The following is an 11,308-nucleotide window of genomic DNA, read 5'->3' on the forward strand; positions in this document are numbered from 1 at the left end:
AGAACAAAGTAATCTTGGAAACAATCTATCGGCATTACTTATTCATTTGTATTATGCATACTATAAAAAAAATAGAGTATACACAGGTGACACTGATCTCTGCATCAGCTTAGTTGAGTAATTTTGAATCTCAGCTATGATCCGAGCTCTCCTGTGTGTTTAGGAGATGGATTTAATTACCAAGCAGCTGATTTTTTCAGTTTATGTTGCAAGGGCGGTTTTATTTATTCTTTGGTAAGTTTCATTCATCGTCTCCCTGGAGTAAAATATTTTACTGTTTCTGTATGAAACTCTAATTAATTTAATTTCCAAAGCAGCCAGCCTGGTTTTCCATTTCACTACGACTCCATGATTGTTGTGCTTTTACAGTACGTATGAGTTTTACTTGACTGTCTTACACAAGACATGAAACGTAAAATATTCATGAGCCCTCTTCAAACATTTATCTGCCGTGTTTGCAATCATCTATGTAGAGTTAGCAAAGGTGTTTTTATGTGTGCGTGAATGTGTATACGTCCATGGCATATAGATCACACTGAATATATGCATGTGTTTTAGATACATGGAGTGCACGTTTAAGTGACTGTGCATGTGTGTAGGTGGAGAGGAGCTTGTCGGGCTGCGTATGCGCTTGTTAATCAAAATGTAAGCCAGCTGTGGACAGCACTCTGTCTCTTGTTAAAAAACGGGTGCATAATTCATAGAGTGAATCGTCTCTTTCTAATCCATTGCAACTGTTTTTGTATGAATAGAGAAAGTGTGAAAGGAGCGCTCGATGGTGCGTCTCTCTCAGGATGTTCACACTTTCAGAAAGGGTTTGCATTTTCGGGTATTTAGTAATATAGTGCATTCCCTTCTTCAAAGCAAGATCAAGAAAAACGTGTTGAAGAGACATCCATGACATCTGAGTGTTAATGTGAGGAGGCAGAAAATCATAGATGAAGGGAAGATATTGGAAACCACAAGCAACAGCTGTTTGTCAGTCAAGTGAGTCAGCGGAGGCACTGCGAGCTAACAAAGCATGCTAATTTACACATAGTTGCAATCGGTTATTCGTCAATCTCAACTAAAGATACATTTCATTCATGAAGAGCAGCACAGAAACAAATCTGTTATTCTAAAACAGTAGCTGACACGGAGCTGATACGTCCGTTGGATATTTTTAGCTGACTAAATGACATGATGTATATGTCGAAGTGGCACCTTATTACTCTTTGGCCTGACTTGGTTGGTTGCTGGGGATAATTCTGTTTGTTTGCAGGGCTGTTGCTTTTTTTCCATTCACTTCCCCTCCTCCTCCTCCTCCTTTCAGCTTTACTCCGCACACGAGTCAAGAAGTGACAGCCCCCATCCCATGAGGTTAAGTGCATCCTGACCTTTTGGTTTCACTGCTCAAGGCAGCCTAACATTATCTGAAGACATCTCTTATCCACGCTGATCCAGAGTGACAGAACTACTTTTGGCTCCCGTTCTTTTTTAAGTGTACATTTTTTTGGCATCTTAGCCTTTATTTAATAGTTCACAGCGGAGAGAGAGACACATGCAGTCTGATTTAAGTGCAGGACATAGCAGATAGCAGGACATTTGCTTACACCAACTCAGCTGTGAGGATGCTTCTTCTGTGTGTTATCGGGTTCTTTACAGATACGTATTCCTTCATTGTAATTTGTTTCAATATCCTCTCTACATGCTAATTAATTAAGACAAGTTTGTACGCCTCGGTGATTCCCGAAGGCATAAATCAATAGCTGGTGGGCTAATTATGGTTTCTTTAATGCTGTGCTCTGCATAATTAGGTTTTTTCTAACACTGTTAACTGTGAACCATCAATACATTTGGAGAGAACATTCATTTTGTGTCACTGTGACGGCCTTACAGAGCTTGATATATTCACTATGTAATTAAGTGGACATTTTGAGGGATACATTATCCATTAGCTTCTGTGACAATTGATTATTTTTTCAAAGCTGTTGCTGTTACGCTTAAAGTAAAAATATGAATGGGTTTTGTCCCCCCTCTTACTTATGACATACTCAGCAGTGAATGAGATCCTATTCTTAGACAATATAACCTAAAAATCATACATCAAACATACATGACCGTAAATGATAAAAATAAGACTCAAGCTGTGGCCTGTACGACATACTAATTCGTATGGTGTGTATTTCAGATTGTTTTAGCAGTTAGCATACAAAAATAGCAATACCTTTTAGCATTTTGTTCGAGGAAATGATACAAAGATTTTATCCTTTAGTTGAATATTTTCCAAGTCAGTCATTTGATCCCGACTGATCCCCTTTGCGGACTTTTCCAGTCATTTGAAATTAGTCATTCTCTTCAATACAGAGGGCCAGTGGTTCAACTGCAGCTCTCTTTCCAAATGTAAACAAGTAGATCGCACATCAATAATAAATGTAATTCAAGTGGCTAAGCTGGTCTTTGTTTCTGTTTCCTGTCGACTGAATTTGGTCTGATCCATCATGATTGATCGCAAAGACTCCCGTCCACTCCACTGCATCATCCAGCCAGCCATTTCCAGACCAGTGGCAGGAGAGTGAGAGCACTGTAGGTTATTGTATCAGGGTGATGCATGCACTGTATGTACAGCAGGCACTCTGAGAGACAGACATGAAGAATTGATGTCAGAAGCAGGCGGAGGTCCATTAGGTTGCTCTGTGTTCTTGCTCCAGATGTGTTGCTGGTTGACTCTTGTCTGTTGTGCATCTATAGACTGAATCATTTGCACCAAATGTATACAGAATCTTTTAACACGTGTATAAACGAACTAAAGCTATTTTATGTCACGTTTTTAACGACTTCATCAGTTCTGTATCCTACTAAACAAAGAGCAAAGACAAAGTCATTGACTGATGCGTTTTTCCCGTCACCCACCAGCCTCTTGGACTGATGCCTGCAGCATCATAGGCAGCTGGCACTCACTGAACTGTGACCAAGCCAGCGTTCCTTCCAGAAAACAATCCATCGGACAAACATGTGAAGGTTATCCAACTTCTGCTCTTTGACAGCTGTTTTGTTGGTTTGACAATATAAAGTCTCGACTTTTTTCAATCTCATGTTATTGACGGAAATGAGAGATGAGGTCTCTCATTGTCACTTTCTTCGTATTTCGCCTCAAACTTTATCATCTCTTAAAATCCATTCAGCCGTCACTTCATTTTCATCACTATCTTGTTTGTGTTAGATAATTTGATAGAATTTTCCTCTCACACATAAAAACTTCTGAAACAAAAACTGCAGGGCTCCAATCTCCTTTAATTCGCTGCACCAAATTTGTGACATTTCGAGCAACAGTGATTGTTCTCAAAACGTCGCCAAATTGGTGCATTAAATAATTGGATATTGGAGCCCTGGAGTGTGCGAGCTGTCTTTTTGTTTCATGTTTTGTTTACTTTCAACTCAGCACGTTCCCTTTTTTGGCTTGGATGTGCATGCAACCACGGCTTTCGTGTTATCATATCTTCATTCAAATATGATGCCTATGACCAGCTATAAACCCACATACATATGGTTCTGACCTCATTTAACAGGGCACAGTTCTCATTTTGTCTGACATTGATTGAGTGATTAAAGAAATAGCCATCAGGAAAGGCAACTCAGGCACCTGTTTGGGGCCCCCCAAAGAAATTTGGGAAAAGGGGCCCCCAATGGCCATTCATAATGGTACATGTTTGCAATGACAACTATAAACCCCCTTATACTTTGTATAAAGGCAGTATACTGTGCACAGCTGCTGCCTCAAAATCAATGCTTTACGTGTTAATGATCACTGGCCCCTAGGAATTTCTTGCCCAGGGCCCCAACAGACTCTAGTATCGCCACTGGAAAAAATATTGGATTTCAATCAGAAAAAGGTAGCTTGACATTGAATGTTTCTATCACTGAAAGCTGCTGTTAATATCAGATGTAGAATTCAAGGAGAGACTCACATTAGGGATTTAAATTATTCAGGCTGTTACTGCTGCGTACAAAAATGGATCAAAAGCAGCACCTCAGAAAATAAACATGATTTCTAGGGTTGTCGATGTGTTTCTGACGAGTGGAATTAACTTTTAAAAAAGGCAATATTGTCGATTTAAACTACACAATAACTGATTTGATAAATTTCATGTTCGCATTTGTGTGTTTATGCACTAAACATTAGGCAGAAGAGCTGTTGTAAATTGGTTGATAGTAGAGCCAAAAGTATAGCAAAAGTTTCCCTGAGATTAAGTTGCCTGTTGGTCACAAATCAAGACAGCCATGTTTATACATTTGTGAAGAACCAGACCAACACATTATTACAATGGGCAAAAGTTGTGTCTGATTCAAATAGCGACTACTTCAATGTAGTTTCAAGACCTGAGTGGTCAAAGATGTGGGCTAATGGACACTAGTCTCGCCATCTTAATTGATAACTGCCCATCAAAATGCATCTTTATTGTTTAATGGCAGACACATTGTGATGAATATCAAACAAAACCAGTTTCTTATCAAATATTTATAGTCTTTACCCAGCCCGGTCACTGTTATATCACGTTCACATTATATGTTTATGACCTAACTTTCATATCCGGAGGTGGAGGGCATGGTGGTGAAGCCGCTAAGCCAGTGACTGCAGTTCGAGACTGCGTTTCAACATCAGTGTCAAACCACTGGATATTTTTAAGGAGACCTCAGGACAATTTCTCTTTCACGAGACCTTGGGACATTTGTAGACGGTTGTGTCTACCAAAGCAGGAATCTTAAGCCAAAACATGATCTTTTCCTAATCTTAAGCCAGTTGTCTTTGTGCCTAAACCTAACTAGACCATAAACTCAGTGTGGTCAGAACATAAAACATAAAATTGAAACAAAAGAAACATAAATGTAAAGTCTCAACATATCAGTGGTTTGCAGAACCAGGAAAAGAAAGTCCACCTCTCATGCACATTGGTGCCTTTTTGCGTATTGTTTTCAGGAACAGAGGAACAAAATAACAGACAGCAGTCTCATGAAAGAAAATTAGCCATGTAACATTCGTCATGGTAATTTGCAACATCAGTGAATCAGCTTCCTTGCAAGAATGTTGCAGCATCTGTCAGTGACACGCTTTCACATAATCACAAAATAAACCATTACAGTTAGAAAACAAACACATTAAATCGCTAAAAATGACTCATTCGCAATCTGCACCGTGACTCTGAACGTTCGCCCTTACCTCGTCCAATTCGCTCGCGTTTCATAAGACCTCCGAAAGGGTTTATTTGTTGCCATGACGTTGGGTGGTGCTTAAAATTCAGAGTGAAAATATTCTCTTTCCATTTCGGTCTGTGTAATGATGAGACAGGCCTCGCTGGAGAATAGCATGTATAAATGTCGAACACTTGACAGTCCTCCCTTCCTCAAACACGCATATATTACAGTAAAGTAACTACTTTACACACACACACACACACACACACAGCACTTACAAATATAATTGCACATAGGGAACACTCACGGATTCTCTAGGGTTCGTAGTCTTTTCTAAGTCTTTTACTGTACCACAGAAACATTATACGTGAGCAGCAGATACAGTATGACACGGAGATTTAGACAACATATATTTCATGGCTTTTCATTTCCGTTGGATTAAATCCAGTCACTCTGAGTTTGCTCCTTCCGTACAGTTATTATAATCCATTTTTCCTTTCTTTGCTTTTGTACAAGAAAATAACGTCAGTGTCCCTGCCACAAGAAATAGACTTCATGTCCTCTTTTCTTTACATTTTTAAAGATGAGCTCCACGATTCTTGTCAGAAGATTTTCTCCTTTTCTTTTTTTAGCATGCATGCATAAGTCTATGTGAAGGATATGCTGTAGGAATCTAAATGGCACGGAGCTGTTTGATGTAAAAAACAGAAACATATCACAAATAGCATGTGTTTACAAGATGGAACATTTACTCTACAGTACTCTCATTATTATCATAATAATCTTGTTATTCTTTGTCTTTGTCAGGTTTAATCCACTTTTTTCAGGTGAATCGTCTGAATTTCATCAGTTTTTGGAACGCCTGTTTGAACTCGTCGTTGAACGCGGTGTAGATGACGGGATTGATGAGGGAGTTCAGGTATCCCAGCCAGGTAAATATATCAAAAAGCACTGGATCAAACCAGCACTCCTTACATATGGCCATGACGAGTGTGCCGACAAAGAACGGGAGCCAACAGACGATGAATGCGCCCAGGATGATGCCCAGTGTCTTGGTTGCTTTCCTCTCCCGGGCAGCACACAGACGTTTCCTCTCCAGCACGCTGTCTGCCAGTTTCACTTTCACACTGTTCATGAACAGAGGCGATCCTCCCCCTCCTCCTCCACCTCCCGCAGTGCCAGAGTGTAGGTGTGCTTCCTGGATGGAGGCGGAATTGAGCGAACAGAGTGAAGAGCCTGCCGAGGTCTGGATGAGCTGCGCCGTGGTGAAACGCTTCCCCGAGGACGATGGCGTCTTAAAGATTCTGGAGCGGGCAGCAACATAGATCCGTCCGTAGAGGATGATGAGAAGCACTGTGGGGACGTAGAAGGCGCCGAAGGTGGAGTATAGGGTGTAAGAGATCTGATCTGTATTCACCATGCACTCTGTCAGCTCTTCGTGGGCTTTGGCCTGTCGCCAGAAGAGTGGAGGCATGGAAATCGATATGGAGATCACCCACACCACCCCGACCATGACCGCAGCCCGGCGCATGGTACGGCGTTTCGAGTACTCCAGCGCGTCCGTGATGGCCCAGTAGCGGTCCAGCGCGATCACACACAGGTGCAAGATGGAGGCCGTGCAGAAGGTGATATCAGACGACAGCCAGATGTCGCAAACAATCTGCCCCAGCGACCACGTCTTACTGACGGTGTAGACGATGCTGATGGGCATGACCAAAATAGACACCAGCAGGTCTGTGACGGCGAGGGAGCCGATCAGGAAGTTTGCAGGCGTGTGGAGCTTCCTGGTCAGAAAGATGGTGGCGATGACGAAGGCGTTCGAAAGCACAGTAGCCAGCGTGACGAGGGCTAACACCGCAGACAGGGAGATCTGGAAGCCGAGTAGGGTGGCCTCGCTCCAGGCCGGAGTTGTGGTGGTATCAGGAATCTCTGTGAAGTTGCTGGTAAAATAGTCCAGCGAGCTATTATCCAGCTCCATCTTCTTTTTTCCAAGGTTTAGACCAGCCTCGTCATTGTTATCTACAACTGTACATGGATCAGTTCAGGTGGCTTGGCTCTAGAAAACACAGAAGCTTGTCTTTTATTTTCCCATCCCTGGTTTTGCGATGCGATTTCATTTCATCCTTTAGCAAATATCTAATTCCATTATATCAGTTCACAACTAATGCGCCTGTAATTGAAGCTGACTAATTTGTCCATTTCGCTTCCCCAGTATTGATTCGCCTGACTGGTGTAGCTGCAGGAGAGAAGAACCCTAATTTGTATTCAGCTCCTGTCAGACAGGCACTTCTTTTTCTCTCTACCCAGTGCTCTTATCTCATCTCCAACCGGCAGCCAGCCAGCCAGCAACAACACCTTCAGACCAAGCCTTCCTATCTATCAAATGCTTTAATGGGCTCCTCCTTTTCAATAAAGCAAAGCGGGGAGCTGCATGTAGGAAGAAGATGACGACAGATACAAAGGTTCGCTTGTTGTCTCTCTTATCTGTTCTCAAGTCCGCGTGAAGTCTCCTAAATTGAGGTTGCCACTGAAACTTGGCTGCGCCTCGGGTTCTTTGATGATATTGGAAAGCCAGAAAATTACAGTTATATGATCCACAAGAAAACCAATCGAGGAAAAATCCCAGTCATCCAGGATATAATTGTTCGAAATCCATACGTTTGGCAGCTATATAGAAGTTTGCTGAAATGCTGTGATCAGCAAAGCTTATCTTAATGGTATAAGCTTCTCCTCTTCCCTGTCAGTTGTTGTGTCCATACAGCTACGAAGGTTTTGTTAGCCTTTCATGAAGCTTCCTCTGCAGCATCTTCATCCTAGGTGAGACAAATGAGAGTTAGTTTTACTGTAATTTACCATCATCCTCCCCCCACACACACATACTGTGCACACACACAAACAAACCAACTACATGACAAGTTGCGCACATTCGTTACACATTACTGTGTGACTTGATACACACAGACTTAACATCCATACACCTCCACACACCTCCAGCCACAGTGTTGATTTATTACATTTGTTGTAGGACTGACACTGAAATCTCCAGGTGTGGTTCATATAAAACACTTCACCAAAGTTTGCTCTGAAACTAATCACAGCAGCAGCGCTTTACTGCGGTATGAAATATGTACACATTCTCAACATGAAAAAACGAATAATACTAATATTCTTCTAGATTATCGTGATGTAAATTAACATTATCTGTCATAGAAGCCCTTTGGAGCTATCTGTCAGCAGCTCTATGGTTTCGCAAATATAATATTACAGTACAAATGTCCAACTGGGAAAAGATCTTACATAAATAACATTTTAATTACAACTTAGAGCATTTGCACAAATAGTTATAGATAACAATAATATTAATGATTTTATGTTTAGTAATCATATTAAAAATGATGATACAGTAAGATAGAATAAGAAATAAAAAACAGATCGCATGAACAGTAAAAGCTTTCTTCTTGTTCTTCCCCAGATAGACTTTTGGTCTTGTATCAACCCTACTTGCATTATTATTAAAGTTGTGGTGCTCTGAAACTGAAGCACAGAGGCACAAAGAGAAACTGACCATTTAGCCTCCGGCTAAGACAAACATAAAATTATCCCAGGAGTTATTTTCAAGTACAGTGAAAGAGATAGGAACTGAAATGTGGAAATTACATCCCAATGGGGGTGAGTAGTTCAAGTGATGGTTAATCACCACAGTAAGCATTCCCTTCCCCCCCAGCTTTCCTTCTATATATTAGGTTGGCTTTCATTTATTATTTAAGAGCAGCAGCAAGCATACTGACCACTTATAATTCAGAGGAAATAGGAAAACATACTTAGGTGACACTTAAATGGACCTATCAGTTGTGACTGCTGAAACCACTGTCACTATATCACAACCCACAGCGCAAACATCATATACCTTAATGGACACTGTGAGAAACGGTAAATTAAAATGCATTTCTATATGTGTTTCCAAGCGTTTACAAGAGATGGATTCTGCACATTTAAAATAGGACCGGATTAGGGAGAGAAATGTACAAGTTCCAGTCATTGGATAAGGTTTTATAGTTGTTAATTATTTTCTTGGGACTATTTTGTATTTCACACATCAACGGGCTGTGAAGTGATGTTGGAATATTAAGGAACAAAGCTGCCAACAAACAAACAACAGTGTTTGCCAAAGTAATTACAAATATTTGCCTTTTCACAGTTAACACACCCCTCTGCCGGCACGTTGTCAAGGCTGATATCCGAGTGCATGTTTGTTCCCGATACGACTCTGCAAATTCTGAAGTGAACCACACTGAAGTGTTGACTGGCAGCTGGGCTGTTGAGGGGGATTATTGTGCTCCGGCTGCGACAATAAAAAGGAATATTAAAAAGATGAAAACACCCTTGTGTCTTTAGCACATTTATTTACAGACTTTGAAGTGAGCATGAACATTTTTTATGAACCAAAGTCAGTATTGATCGGTCTGGAGCAATTTGTGTTTTTTATTAGCGACGTTCGCTCTCAGTGGTGATGATTTGAATCATTGGAGGAAAACCTCATTTTCCTTCTTGGATGGAAACATTTCTTCCATTCACTGATTTAAATAGTTTAGTAAAAGCAAAGAACATATTTTAAATTAATCAATGTGTGTCCTCAGTAATATTAGATGTAGACTACTTGAAAAGTTACGACTTGTCTTAATGGACCCATATTGTATAAAGTGAGACTTCCATGTCTTTTTTTTATTATAAAGCGCCACTACTCTGAAACTATGCCCTCTAGTGGTACTTGGAGGAATCCCAGAAATATTTTTTTTGATATTTAAAAACATGTTAATTTAAAAACATGTAAATAAAAATACTTCAACTGAAATGTAAGTTAGAATTAGTTTTGTCTTTCCTGTAATATTTACATCATGCATGATTAGTAACAAGCTAAACTCAAACTGCGATGGCAGGATGTAACCCTAAATCATAAACATAGCTCTATATGCAAACTACCGGAAACTGTGCCTTTAAACGAGCTTTCAGGACTGAGAAGGTTGTGATGTCATACCGATACAGTCACCGCCCTAAGTGACGGACCCCAGGGCGGCTGTGGTTGCAAAAACACGAGCAGGGTTGGTTGGGAAACATGGTGGCCGTTGCCTGCTCAGGCCTGTGAGAATTGCCACAGCAGACTGGGCTTAGAGACAGACACTAAAATGGAGCGTTTAGACAGAGGGTGGATAGACATGCTGCAGCAACGGACAGTATGAGAAATAAAATATTGTGTTTTTTGTACATTAAAGCATGTGAACATTTTCTAGTAGATACCCCAAATAAAAGTATGAACCTTAAAATGAGCGTAATATGGGATCTTTAAAAAGTTCACAAACCTAAGAGCCATTAGCTGTTCTGTGAGACTGTACCTAGCGGCGTGACATTCAAATGGACGTGAGGGTAGTCAACTACTGGCTGCCCCCAAATAGGACCGTACATGAGAAAAGGGCACAGAGTGCTGATAGTACTCACTGAGGCAATCATGTGATTAACATCCACACAGTATGAAACACACAAATGATGATCTGACTGAGCTCTTCTGATCCGCTGTTCAGCTTTTATGAATTTGAATAATGCTGCAAGACAAGGACAGCTCTTTAGCATTATAGTATGATGGTTAGTATAATAACGTTCCTTCAAAGCAAAGAAGGTTGTCAAGGCTCAAGACACCTTCCCTCGAGCTCTACATGTTGAAATAGAGGAAGAGTAACTTACCTTTTTTTATTTACATTGTAAAGGGTTATAATTGAGAACCATTGGTTCTTAGTCTGAGGATCCAGATAGGTTACAGCCAAAATACCAACTAAATTTCAATCCACAGAGATTCAGTTACGAGCTACAAAATTACCGTGAGCTGAACACAAAGGGACTTTCACGAACATCTCTCTCTCAGGTTTCCTGCGCAGACATGAGTTGAGTATTGCAACACAGACTTGTTTGAGTGGGAGAAGGTGAGTCGGGGCCAAAAGTGCCAGTGGAAAATGTGAGTCACTCCCCCAAAAAACATTTAGCCTACATTTCCCATAATGCACCTGAACGGCATATTTCAATGCCTTCATATTTCAAACTGCACACTTACAGTTTGTAAAGCAGGCTTTGAAGCCTCCAGCAAAAA

At 40.8% G+C, this 11,308-nt stretch overlaps 1 protein-coding gene across 1 annotated transcript; it reads right to left on the bottom strand.

Annotated features, from left to right (window-relative positions):
* Positions 1–5,995: 5,995 nt before the first annotated feature.
* Positions 5,996–7,150, bottom strand: htr1d (5-hydroxytryptamine (serotonin) receptor 1D, G protein-coupled). The gene has a single exon (XM_073484142.1). It carries the CDS (start codon positions 7,148–7,150, stop codon positions 5,996–5,998), a length of 1,155 nt encoding a protein of 384 aa, XP_073340243.1.
* Between the last annotated feature and the right edge of the window lie 4,158 nt (positions 7,151–11,308).

The sequence above is a fragment of the Pagrus major genome, chromosome 16 (assembly GCF_040436345.1).
Source record: "Pagrus major chromosome 16, Pma_NU_1.0".
NCBI classification, from domain to species: domain Eukaryota; kingdom Metazoa; phylum Chordata; class Actinopteri; order Spariformes; family Sparidae; genus Pagrus; species Pagrus major.

Bases quoted from the DNA above. Each gene is read 5' to 3' on its own strand.
- htr1d (XM_073484142.1), bottom strand. From the start codon at position 7,150: ATGGAGCTGGATAATAGCTCGCTGGACTATTTTACCAGCAACTTCACA.